General features: G+C 40.1%; 1 protein-coding gene across 6 annotated transcripts in view; it reads left to right on the top strand.

Moving 5' to 3' along the window:
* The window catches only part of LOC148816081 (regulator of G protein signaling 3-like), a 158,433-nt gene that overhangs the window by 123,964 nt on the left and 20,326 nt on the right, over positions 1-14,143 (top strand). For 5 of the 6 annotated variants that reach the window (XM_088940324.1, XM_088940327.1, XM_088940329.1 and 2 more), the window contains one exon: positions 4,316-4,360. The exons of the other annotated variant lie outside the window; for it this stretch is intronic. In XM_088940324.1, coding sequence (XP_088796450.1) covers positions 4,316-4,360 — 45 coding nt within the window. The remainder of the gene's footprint in view (positions 1-4,315; positions 4,361-14,143) is intronic. 6 annotated transcript variants of the gene reach the window in all.

Consider the following 14,143-nt stretch of genomic DNA (forward strand, 5'->3'; position numbering starts at 1 on the left):
CTGAACATGGGCATGGGGCTCTAAAAAGGAAAGGCAGACTGTATAGACTGTATAGTTTGTGTTTCTGAAGACATTACTACACACTTCCCTTTGACTGTGAAATTTAAGATGAAGTTCACAATGTGGTGTCAGGACAAGAAAAAGCCTTCAACAGGCAAACAGCTGGTTAGCTTCCTGTCTAGCACCTGTTCTCAGACTACGCTCCTTCCTTTCAGTGTGAAATTCTCTTATCCCTAGGTTTTTTTTACTTTGTAGTCTCCTCCCATTACTGTCTGTTCCTTATTTTCTGCTCCATTTACAGTAGTGTGGCTAAATCTTTTCTTTCTGGTAAACTCTATATCTAGGATTAAAAGCAATCGTAACTGTCCCTGTTTAAGCCAGTTGATGTATCACCCACGCTGTGCTCTCTCCTGTTTGGGAATTGGTTTAGTAGGGTAGTTGTATAGGACAGTGAACCAGAGGAACTGAGAACCACACTGGACATGGATCTCTTCCCTGTGCCTGTTTATGACCCTCCATCCCAGAAGCACATGTCTTAAGATTATATCAGCACACACAATATGGATTTGAATTTTAACAGAGAGGGTTAATGCTGTAATTTGTAATTCCTGTGTCATTTGCTTTGCTGTAACATCTCTCTTTTTTTCTTAATACTGCAACACCCAGTTTAGCTGTTTCCTAATCCCCAGAAAACTTATCAATTATTTTTTCTTTTACTCTCATTGCACTGGGGCTATGAAAAACTGAACAGCTGATAAAGTTCCTAATTGGCAAATAATGGAAGAACTGTATTTCACTTTATCTGGTATATTACCTCCATTAAAATCAGAAAACTAAATGGGATTTGCACTTTATTACAAAGTAGCCTAGGGAGAGTGGGGGTGAACTGACAAAGAATATGAAATTATTTTTTTATCACAAATAGATATTAATGATATAAGGCTTTTACTTAGAGAACCATATCGTTCAGTTTTGACCATGAAAGATCCAGAAAGATAGATGGTAGAAGAATAATAAAGCAGACTCTTCGGTGCATTGACTTTTTTTGCATCAAGAAACTTAAAAATTTCCTGTTCCATCTCAGAACATGGTGGAGTCATGGAGGCACTAAACACTAAACAAAAGTGGACATACACCTTGTACCAAAAGCAACGCAGCAACATAATGTAACTTAAAAGCAGCTCTGAGGCTCTTCAGCTTCCATTCTACCTGATAAAACTCCTTATTTTTAATCAAAGCTGATAGCACCAATTTGGGAGCTGAAAACACCTGACTGCTGCCAGAAATACAGTAGCAGTAATTTTTCTCTATAGTTCAATGAACAATTATTTAAGAGGAAAGAAGCAAAAAACATTTACATTTATACAGTATCTGCAATCTGTTATCCAAGCCTTGGGCTCACTACAAATACAGTTTGGAGTTCAGTTTTATAGCAGGTTTGGAATGTTTTCAGAATACAGTAAAACTGTATTCCTAGAACGTTACGAGTAAATTATGACTTTTTTATTATGAGGTTGTTGTCTATGGAAAGTCAATTTTGACATTTTGGTGGCTGTATCTTTGGAACTACAGTGCAAGTTTCCCCTGAAAAAATCCTAACTGACATCACCTTTTCTATGGAGAAGAGTATGCGAACCGATTCCTCGTCTAAAGGCATCATTTTACACAACATCATGGGTTATTTCTTTCCTGTTCTGCATTCATTTATTCTGCTGGTGAGCACTGGAAAAAGAAATGACATCAAAGCAGGGAATTTTAAGACAAGCAAGAACAGGAGAAACAGAACAAAATGTGACCTCCTCAGACCACAGTCTTTCCATGCTACCTGAACAGTTTCCGGCTGGTTTCAGTCATTATCTGACCTTACGGGGTCTTTTGAGTATGGTGTGGGAAAAAATAGCTGTGTGGGGGATGTGTGAAGTGGATATCTGTAATATGACAGATTAAAACAAACCATTCTCACACCCATACTGTTTCTAAATTTTGACAGTTTCTAGATGAGAAGTGACCCTGTGGATTTACAGTAAATGAGAGTACTGTCTATTACTTTGTACTTTTATTTTTATTGTGGAATATCAGTGATTCCATAGGAGAAATGTGTTTGAAGTGAGTCGAGAACAAGCTACACAGTGTCCCAGCTGATATCCTGGCTTTTATCAAGAAGAGGTACAGTAGCTATTCCAACTAAACAAGCAAGATAGACCAACTAGTCCTCTCGTTTGTATACCTTATGTTCTTATGGAACAGTAAAATCAAGTTATTTTAAAGATTGGATCCTTCAAAAAAACATTTTTTAATTGATTCAAGCCAGAAGAAGGGCTAATTATTAATTACACACCCGAAGAAAGTCTCCACGGCTGAAACATTGTGTTTCCTTTCTTTTCTTTTCAGCAGGGAATAAACCTGTAACCTGTTCTTTTGCAGCTTATGCACGCTGACGTTTTGAACTGTCACAGGACACATTATTTTTTTGCACTGGTAAATATGAAAGAAAGTTAAAAAATTGCATCTTATAACCAGGGTCAGAAGTATTATATTGTACATGAGTGAGAATTTCAATTACAAACAAGTGATTGTATCTGTGTTCATTACCACTATTAATCTGTTACTCCCCATGCTTTAATAACTGGCTCGGTATAGCACTATGAGACTGTCTGTGTACGTGATGATCAGAGAAAAGATGAGAATAACTGGAGTTTAAGATAAAGCAGAACAGTGAGATAATAATCTGAGTGATAGTTTCCAAGGGGAAGTGTGACAGGCAGCAATCTGTGAATTGAAAGGATTAGAAAGATTAATTGTTTTGTGCTGGGGAAATGTGTGAATCCAATCTATGGAAGATTTTGGCTTTAGATGTCTTTCTTCACTTTGAATCGATGTGAAAGGATACAGAGAGATCAGTGTGGTAATGCTTAGGGGAGGTAACACAGTGGACAAACAGTCAGGAGAGAATTTAGATCCTTGCTGCTCTGATGGTTTCCATGTCTCCCAATATAAATGGCAGGACACCTTATGCACATACTGTAACTAAAAAAGGTTGGGCAAGCATGATGCACTCATGGTGATCATGGAACAACAAGAGCACTATGTATTTGTAGGTGATACAGTCTTCTTTTGAAGCAAAAAGGGCCTGGCATGAATTGTCCTGTCTATGGACAACTGAGTGAACCATTTGAAACAGCTGCCCTGATACAATGTACAGTACATTTAGTTAAGCATGCATAATGTTTATATGCACACATAGAGAACATTTTCTCTGTGCTGTTCTGCTGGTAAATACAGGTATTATCACAGTTGTACACCTAAACCGTACTACATTTTATCTTTGTAAGAGCTCAGTTAGTCACTTTGGCTATTCACACACACGTTTCTCATAAAAAAAAAACAAATCATAAATCTTTTCAATTCTGAGAAAGAAGACACATTCATTAGATGGAGAAAAGCAACAGGGTGTTGGTGATTGTTACTGAATTTAAATGCATTACTCTGCATATCTACCATTCTTTGTACAGAAACGTAACTGTCACCTTGTCAGTATTTAATGACTGTGGCTTTTGTTTGCGTCATGGTTTTCATATCACTGGAGATTTTACAATTTATCAGGTACAACTGACATTACTTATGGATCAATTTCATTAAATATGGCAAATAATTTGCCTTTGAAATTTTAGCCTGCAATTACAGTAGAGTACTGTAAAAAGCTAATATTTGTCTTTAATATGTTATTATTATAGGTCAGACTTAAATTCTGCAAACCTTGCTTTGGCTTCTCGAATATGCAAGCCAAGCAGAAGCTTCTGCTTTTACTATGTAGGACTGGCTCACATCACACAACACCTTTTCGGCTATCAATTGTACTGACACCTCGCTCTGGGTTTCATGAAACTCAAATCCTGGAATGCCTGCTGTCGAGAGGCACAAACAGAATATTTTCTCTGTACTGTTCTGCCGGTAAGTGCAGGCTGGCACTGCGTTGTGGAGTTATTCAAGCCCCATGCTGGAGTGCTGCAGAGAGGGTAGGGACTGTTCCCGGAGGTTGTTTTGTACATATCTCAGGACCTGGGAAGAGCAGGGTGCTTCTAAAAATACAGCTACTGTACTTTAGTTTTTTTTTTGTACCATTTCATAATGAGGTTCAGGGCAAAGAGCAGTAGACAGGAATCTCAGTAAATATAGGGCCACCATGTTTACTTCAGCTCAAGGCTGACGCACAGAAACCCATTGCTCAAACACCCAAAAAAACGCAAAGAACGTTAGTGGTGCTGTTATTCACAGATAAAGCTATATTGTGTGTATTTTTTTTTTGTTGTTGCAGCTTTCAGACCCAGTTCATTTCCTACAAAACTGGCAGAGGTTCAAGGTCAGTGATTGCACGAGTCTCTCTGGTCAAGTACCTTCTAATGTTTGCAGGTTTTGTTTTTATACACTTCTAGCCTTGAGAGATGTTTCTCCTGGGTCTGAAAATTGAGCAGAAAACAACGTACCGGAATGGAAATCAGGCTGACAAAAGTTCACAAGGACTTTGACATGACAGAATTCAAAGTTGTGTTTGGCAATTTTGAGTTCTCTGTCTAATATGACTTACTGTTGCCTTACCCTTCTTTGTTGTGACAGTGTTTACAACCACTTTGCTCTTTACCTTTGTATTGGTGGAATTAGGAGAGAAGAAAATTGTTTTCCATTTTATGTTAGGTAATTATTATCTAATATTGTTCTTCATTTTACACAGCACCATATAACATATAATAGTGTAAGAACTACAGTAGCAGCATTGCCTGAAATTCTGGAAAATTTTAAAATTTACAATTTTAAAATTTAAATTTAATTAAATTTTAAATCCTGAAAGGATGCTGGCTCTGTCAAAGATCTGTATGTAATACTACACTGGAGCACCTCTTGTATAAAAAATATACAGTAGCATTGCTTTGCTCCATGCTACCTGACAGTAGTCTCTATACCAGGCTGTAATCATGACACAACTACAGTATCAAGCACTGGAAATTTGGTTAATAACATCAAAATGGGAATGAACATGTAGATACTGACGGCTAAGAATATTGTGTAGTTCAATTATACATTTCCCATGGAACAAGTAAAGGTTTATTCCATGGTGAAAAGAGAAGAAAGGAAACACAACGTTTCGGCCTTCTTTACACCCGAAGAAGGCTCCACAGCCGAAATGTTGTGTTTCCTTTCTTATTTTTTCAGCATGGAATAAACCTTTACTTGTTCCTTTGCAGCCTACGCATGCTGATGCAGCTACCTCCTCGAACTACAGTACATTACCAATGCCCAACTCAGAAAATGGTAATCTTCTCTTGGGGATTCCTAAATGGCTCAACCAGTAAAGTCACTTGCCCAAACTCGGATTGAGTTCTTTGATTACGGGTTCAAACCTCGTTACTAGTTGACTGTAACCGTGAGTAGGTAGAGTGATATTAGTTAGTCACAGTTCTCCTGGCAACAGAGCAACCCCTGTGGCCTCCTGCATACATGCAGTCTTATGGTGTTGTCAGTGAGGGATTTGTAGCTATAGGAGTAATATAAACAAATCTTTTTAAATGGCTGTAACTAAAATATTCATTTACGACACCCCATTAATCCACATCACACAGCCCATGTCATGAGCCTGAATATTCCATGAAGTAGCATTTGGTGGTGTGGAGTAAAAATACCTCTGACCGACCGGAGCATGAAAGGATTTGTTTGATGACATCTAAAGTCCAGGTTAAGTGTCATGTAACCTATATAAATAACTTCAACGAATTACTTCAGAAGGAGAAAATGCTGCAGCAATTTCCCTGTCGGGGTTCTATGAAACCCATGAATCTGGAAGGGTGCACTGAATTTCCGCTGTTCCACCCTGGCGAGTGCTTAAAGTAAATCAGCCTATTTAAAACATTAAAATATTTCATTTCCATCTTTCCAATTTGGAAAATAACCACTTTAAGACATTTTTCAAATAACTGTTGTAAGGGATTGTTTGCAAAACTAAAGGACTGGGTTTATGACTGAACCAACAACAATAATAATAAATTCCTTACACTGATATAGCGCTTTTTTGGACACTCTGCTCAATGTGCTTTAAAGGTCATGGGGACTCTCCTCCACCACCAGTGTGCAGTCCCACCTGGTTGATGTGACGGCAGCCATAGTGCACCCCACACATCAGCTACAGTATCACTGAGGAAGAGGCCAGAGTAATGCAGCCAATCCATAAATGGGTATAATTAGGAGGCCATGATTGGTAATCATGGGTTTATGAGGAAAATTGGCCAGGACACCGGGGTAACACCCCTGCTCTTCTTGAGAAGCGCCCTGGGATTTTTAATGACCACAGAGTCAGGACCCTGGTTTTCCGTCTCATCCAAAGGACAGCACCATTTTACAGTATAGTATCCCCCTCACTATACTGGGGCATTAAGACTCACTCAGCCCACAAGGTGAGCACCCCCTGCTGGCCCCTCTAATACCTCTTCCAGGTGCACTCTTAGCTGAGTCTCCCATCTAGGTACTGACCAGGCTCACACCTGCTGAGCTTCAGTGAGTTGCAGAGTGATATAGCTTTTATCTGAGTTGTCCAATAACTGACCTTCTATGATAAATTAAACTAGTAACATTCAGTTAGCTGCTGGCATTGCAACAGAATGTGCTATGCTGTCCTCTCTGGTGAGTAGCTGGAGCTGTGTAAAGCTCAACAGCTTCTGTTGCCTTGAGCAGACCCTGGCTGTTTTTAGTCTATTTCACACCTGGGCCGTGTCCTAGATTAACTCTTCAGGGGGTATGACTGTGAGAAAGATTTAGGTTAGACTGCAGCTTTATAATTCAGAAGAGGATTGTTCTGGCAGACACAGGCAATTAAGTGGTCTTTTAAGTTTGGGGAAAAAAGGGGCAAAAAATGTAGAATTTGTAAATCCTCCGTGTTTTGTTTTCCTCACGTTATCTGAAGTTGACAAATGGAAAGTGAGCAGAAGTGGGTGATACAGGTGAATCCTCCCCCAAGCTTACCACCCCTGCCACCCATACAACGCACTGAAGTGCCTCACTTTCTCTCCTGCCCCTGCACTGTAATAACCAGGCCTTATCAGTGTTGACCAGGTGCCAGGACTTTGTTTTAAATATTATACTAAGATATTTTGAAAATGTCAACAAGATTATCAAAAACTAAGAAACATAAAATAACCAAAATACATAAAAAACACCTAAAAAAACCCAAAGAGAAACCAACAGTCAGACAAAGCAAAACAAACAGCTCAAACTTGCTTATGCTTTTTTTCAGTTTTCTTGTTGAGGTGAGAATGAGTCAAAATCTACAGTATGACAGAAGTAATCACAGAATGACTGGATGTGCAAACCAATCAGGGATGGGTACAAAGCTTTCTGAGTAACAGCTGAGTAAAGGGACCCTAGATCCTGAGGATTTGCTCCACAGTGCCTGTCCTGTAGAAATGAACCCTCTCAATTGTAATAGTGGTGGGCATCTTACTGAGCCAGCTGTTGAAACAGGGTCCAATGACCCATTTCAATTCGTTACGAATGTTTTTTTTCGGCCACAACCCTTCTGAACATCTGTGCCGATTGTTCTTCTTTTGCTAGCCTGAGCAAAAAGGTTGCCTCTGAACAACCAAAGAGGTCTAGTTCAGGGGTGTATCCTTCCCAAACACTTCCTGAGTACCAGCACAATATAACTACACAAACTTTCTACAACATGGGACACAGCCAGAAGAGATGTGAGAGAGTGCTTTCTAAAGAGCTACTCTTGTCACATAAAGGACAAACTGACAAATGTATTTTGTTCAATTTAGTTTTAGAGAAATGAATTTGATGTACTGCATGACTTTGTGTTCTGATGTCTGGCATTAATAGAGCACCAGTGAATGTCGCACATACCCTCTTCCCAAACCTCTTTTTTTTTATATTATGTTCCTTACACCCAGCATCTTTCAGGAGATTAACAGAGATCTCTGAGTGCATAGAAAAAAGGGAAACTGTGATATTAAATGTCTAGAATAGGGAAGTCGTTGCACAAGATCATAGAACAGATCTGCTCTGTGATTTTTAAGTTTTGGCACATTTTGCTTAACAAAGTGTCCGACATGCATGGATACAGAGACTTGGCTGCTCTGCATCTCTGCTGGGGTTTATAACAGAGCACCATACAGGAGCCCATCGGGTCATAGATATCAGAGGTACAGAACTTTATGCTTCTACCATCAAGCAAGGATCTCATATAGCAGCTGAAGGTGGAATAGAAATTTTGATTTAGTGCAGTCTAGTGTGTTGCCCATGTTGTTTTAATGTTTATTTAGTCACATGGAGATAAAAAGCTCATACTTCCAGTTCTGCAAGCCTTAATCAGAGTCAAATGCATAGTAAACTCCAATAAAAGGTCCTTGGTTTCATGACAAAATTCTGTACTGAAACATTCTAGTCATTTGTACGTTAAGATAAATACTTGACATTCTTTTTTTTTAAAATAAGGATAAGGGTTTACATAAGTAGAACGAACAGTTTAAACACATTATAAATCCACAGTAGTCTGGGCTGTTTGTGCTGGTTGTCCATAATGTGTTCAGAAAGATTGTTGCCTGTTGTCAAGGAGGACAAACACAAGAGTTTGTGGGAAGGAAATCTCAACAGGCATTGTGAATAATACATCGTTCCCTGCGCTTACTGGAAATAAGGTGCACTCTTAGCTCATGCCTTCCAGCCCTGCATCACCTCCTGATGCACAGTGAGAGCGCAAAATCCAGTTGGACAATGTTTCCTTTGTTCTGACGTTGCGAATCTCGAGCCCAGTAGCAGCTGACTCCTGTCACCCCCCTCCCACCCTCCTCCTGCTGCGGCCGTGGTGGTTGAGAAAGAGTAAATTGTGGATCACAGAGCAGTTTATTTTGCTTCTGGCTTCGTACCTGTTGCTATAACAGCCCTGCAGCCTTTGCACCAAGTTTTATGGAGTGACATCAGCAGTCCTCCTGGATCTGAAGCCAGCCGCTGTTTAGTTGAAGGGTGAGATGCAGCAGAGCTGAGCATAAGCAGTGGGTTTCCAGCCCTGACTCATCCTCTCACGTGTTTAGAAACACGCTGAACACATGCCAGTGTCTGCGCCCCCCCTTCAGGGGGCTCGCTGTTGCCATGGCGCCTTACCTTCCTGTATTTCTAAACAAGATGACTGACACGTGAGTTTCACAGGTTGTGCTCGCTGCATTTAATTGTCTCCCTAGGGGTGCCAGTAGACGAGCCCCCCAAACTCCATGGAAATATTATGAATGGGGTGTTTCATGCAGTCACTCAGCGCCCGACTCAAGTCACTTGCCTCACTCCCTTTGTGGCTGCACATAACAGATTTAACTGCTAACTCTACACTCTTATGGAAAGCAAATACAGTTCCTAGAATGGGCACCCTGATTCATTTAGTGCAGGTATTTTTCAGGGAATTGTGTCTTTACATTACACCAGGTATATCGTATCTTCAAGTGCTCTTCCATCCTATCATTTAAGCCCCCATCCTATCATTTGTGTCGTCATGAGCGCTCCTGGTATCAGTGGCATGCGGAATGACAGGCTGAAGATGACCTTACGGGCTCCCTGACAGTTCTATTGCGCTTTTCGTTCCAGCAGGGCATGGTAATCATGGAGCAGGGACATGGCTGAGAAATCAGACAGAAAGAGAGCTGGGATCAGCTGTACACAGAGGAGGGAAATTAGTTCTACCCCACTTTTATAAAAGGGAAATAAAGGTGGGAAGGGGGTAAGCTTAGGGTGAAATCAGGGGGACGCAAATCTCTACACTGCTGTGTGTCTGCATTTAGGTGTGTACTGTACGTACAGTATATGCATTTCGTTAACAAACTGAAGAATTGATTTTTGTGAGAGAACTGCCTTCCACAAGCCTTCACCAAGCACCAAATCTCACATGCACAGGAGTAAAATATGAATCCTCCAATAAATGGGTGCTTTGTGGTTTGCAAATGTGGTATTTGGTTTCTGCAAGGCAATTTCTTTGTACAAGTTCTACCTTTGAGGGGCGATCAACACCTGCAAATCGTCTGTCATCCGCTGCATGAGCAAAGGAAAATTTACATGCCAAACTGACTTACGGTATCTCAGAACTGAGGTTCTGAGGTTATATGACGCCATAAACTGGTTTTCATTGCACAAATTTCACATTTGTTTTCAAAAGACACACAACCTTTTTCCTGTTCAGCCAACTGCACTGTTTTAAGTGGAAGGCCCAAAATTAGATAGAGCCCCTGTTCATCTGAATGTGAAGCCAGATGTGTTTCATCAGCAGGAATCGGACAGCAGTGGGAGTTGGACAGGAGTAGCAATAATTTATCATTAAATAACAACGCTGCAGGATTTGAACACAGCTTTGTTGCAGTAGCAATCACTTCTCCTTCCTTTTTGTTAATTATGTAACAGAGAGTGTGGATTGACCTCTTGTAGCTTTTATTTGAATAATTTTAAAGCTGATGCACCATCCAGCTCATCAGCCTTTGCCATTTCCCATTTACTACACTACACGCCTGCTGCCCCTGGCAGCTCTTTAGCCTGTGCTCTGTGCAGACGTCTTGAGTGCTCAAAGAGCTGAGCCTGACTCATCTTCGACCCACTTCCCTTTGAAACTCTACTGCACAGACGCAGCGTTTGAATTTGGGTTATGAAATTCCCGAATATTCCCTAATACTAACCCTCAGGGAGCAAAAGCATCCACTCTTTTGTTAGAAAATGTACATTTTCCTTTTTATTAACTCCAGGAATGACTTCAAGATCTCATTTGTAAAGAGCTCTTACAGAAGCAGCTTTGTAGTTTTGAAACTCCATATACATTGAGTGTGCAGGAAAGAGCTGTATTGTTCTCTTCACTATAATCTCTGAATTCCCAGTATGTCTGCATCCCTGAACATATAGCTGCCTCGTTTCTTACACTGTAATATATGGACACTGATGTTTAAGTGTGAAGCAACTCAATGTGTTCCTCTTTTACTTGAAAGGTTGTACAACTGGGAGTGCTTGCATTTTATCTTTATATACAGTATTTCTCTGAACACAGTAGTACCTTCTTATAATTTTTATTACAGATTTATTTACAGATTACAGTGAAGAATGAATAATATTGAACTTCCCCACCTCTCTGTGCAAGATGTTTCCAAACTTTGAAATATCACTGCATGTACTGTACATCATCTATGTTACTGTATATGTTATTTGCAAATGTAGGCAAACTGTAGCCATTTCCATAGCAATATCATACCGTTAGTCTTTGCTGAATGTAATAGTTTCCTTTCATTTTGAGGTTCTCCAAAAACTACAGAGATCTGTTTCTTGGGAATACTGATGCAAGGCAGTGTAAGTCTAAAAAAAACAGCAATTAACTAATAGCATAATGCACTGATCTAAACACAGCTGTATACAACCTAGAGAATAAGCAATAAGGCCTTTTGATCAAATGACTACATTCTTGTCTTCAGAGAACTCATTATGCCAACTTATACTCAAACCACAAGGCAAAGAAACACAGAGCATGTCTGGAATGTCAAGTTCATCTGGTTCAATATACAGTAACAACTCTCCCAGCTAGGCGGGAAGCCCTCGGTATTGCAAATAAGGTGCATTGTTCAAAACATCCCCTTCCACAGGAAGAAATGATGCTGGCAGGAACTGGCTATCTCCTGTGTATGTATGCCGCAGGAAGCATTTTTGGGGGGATAAATAAGTAGAGTGTTACAGTATTGTAATACTCAATATCCTTCTTCCACTCTGAAAATACAGAGGACGTGAGTCATTTTCTTGTCGTCTGTCTTTAGTCATTATCTTGTTAAGTATGCGATACAGGAAAGCTGTTGGCCGTCTCGCTGCTCCAGAAGGAAGTGACCTTGCTGGGAATCTATCCTTAGATGCTGAGTGATATCCTATAGTGTGACCTTGGTAAGGCATCCTGGGAGTTATTTTTAATATATACAGTAGATAATGTCGATAGTGGTATATTTGATGATTCTGTGTGAATCTGTGTTAGATCAACACTGAATGCATTAAGTATCTCTTGCGTTTGTTTTAGAAATAAATCATGTTTTAAAAGAGCCATGTTGAACAGATGTGTGAATACTTTCAATTCTGTCTAAAATAGCTTCAAAAATTATGTAGTAGTAATAATAATAATAATAATAATAATAATAAAAACAACAATTCCTGCACACTCCAAGCGCTTCAGAAGTAATGGAGACTCCCCTCCACTGCCCCAACATGTAGCCCCCACATGGATGATGTGACGGCAGCCAGAGTGCATCAGTACTCTTACCACACACCTGCTCTCAGTGAGCGGGAAAAAGAGTGATGAAGCCAGTTCGTAGATGGGGATTATTAGGGGGCCATGATTACTAAGGGCCAATGGGAAACTTGGACAGGACACCAGGATAATGCCCCTACTCTTTTTCAAGAAATGCCTTGTGATTTTTAGGGACCATGGAGAATCAGGACCTTGGTTTTACATCTCATCCGAAACCCTTTTTACAGTATCATCACTATACTGGGGCATTATTACCCCCTACTGATCCCACTAAGACCAGCCTTAGCTTTCCCAGGAGGTCTCCTGTCCAGGTACTGATCAGACTCACACCTACTGAGCTTCAGTGGGTTGGCAGTTGTGAGTTTCAGGGTGATATAACTGCTGGCTGGCTGTACAGTACAGTATATACAGTATCTACTGTATGTAAACACTATGTAAAAACTATCTTTTTTTATTTTTGATTTAAAATCTACTGTACTTTTCTTTGCAGCTAAGAAAAAAGCAGACTTCTGGCCATGTAAATTGCATTGACATTGATATTTATGTTGAGTTGAATTTAGTTTAATTATTCTTTATCACCACACAAAAATAGGTGGTAGAAACTGCCATTGGTACAGCAAGAGAACTTTGATGAAGCAGATATACATCACATACAATATTAAAGATTAATACAAATGTAAATGAAGAGACAAGCAGAACAGTACAGCCTGTATAAAGGAATGAAATGGAAGTGTGTTCATAGCCTATTATGTTGGAGGCTTTGGACTTGGATATGAGCCATTCCAGTTTTTCTGTTGTAAACCTGTCCAAATTCCATTACCAAACAGTGATGGGAAATACTTTGAATCATGGCTGTGTAAAATTGACAAAAAAGTTGCTGGTTGACTCTGTTTCTTATGGTGTCCGAGAAAGTACACATTCTGCTATGCCTTCTTAACTATATGAACTATAGTTTCATTATAGCAGCATAATCATCTGATGGACACAGACAGCCTGCAGGAGCCTGGTGTGCCACCAGGGGCTCTGTTGGACGACCATCCTCGGACTCCCCGCCTAACTCAATCTCAACCAAGACCCATCAGCTCGTGGCCAGTTCTGTGCAGCTGCTTGCAAAATTCCTAGTCACAGCTGGCTAATGATATGGCCCAGATTCAAACTGGTAATGGCTGAACTGTAGGGCTAGCTATGAGCCACACAGTTTTGCCACTTGAGCTATTCAGAAGCCCACACAAAGACCTACTTTAATTGGCCTCTTTTGGGTGTATGTGTCTCAATCAAGTGCCCTTGGGTTACATAATGAGTATTTCTCTAAAAGTAAAATGCTTCTTTTTTATTTTTTGCATGACTGTGCAAAATAAAAACTTATTTTAGCCCCTTCCTTGGTGCATAAGATGTAATGAGTCTGCCAAATATGGCATACACAGATTTACACCTTCATCTTACAGAAGCATGCTTGCCTTTCTATATGGAATTGAGTCCTCACGGAGATGGTACTGTACATGAAGTAACTGGCCTTAGTTTTTCCCATAAAATCCATTGAACAAATTGCAATTCAAAGCACTGGCAATAGTGGCTGTGTTTATGTCTCAGATGTATAATCGGCCCCTACCAGATTGGCGCACTTTTGTAATGCTTTTAAATGCATATTGTTCATTGGAGACCCTCGAGAGAAGCCATGATTCTGCCAGCCCTTCCTCTTTGCCTTATCCACGACTTTGCACAATGCAAGGAAACGCTGTCTGGGGTACAGGCAGTGGTTTCCAATTGTGCAAGAGAAAAAACCTTAAAGGAAAAGTCACAGAAGAGTTACATTGTCCTGCGTAAATGTGATTAAAGTGTAACAAAGTTACAACA

This window comes from Atractosteus spatula, chromosome 23 (assembly GCF_055471065.1).
Source record: "Atractosteus spatula isolate fAtrSpa1 chromosome 23, fAtrSpa1.hap1, whole genome shotgun sequence".
Lineage (NCBI taxonomy): Eukaryota > Metazoa > Chordata > Actinopteri > Semionotiformes > Lepisosteidae > Atractosteus > Atractosteus spatula.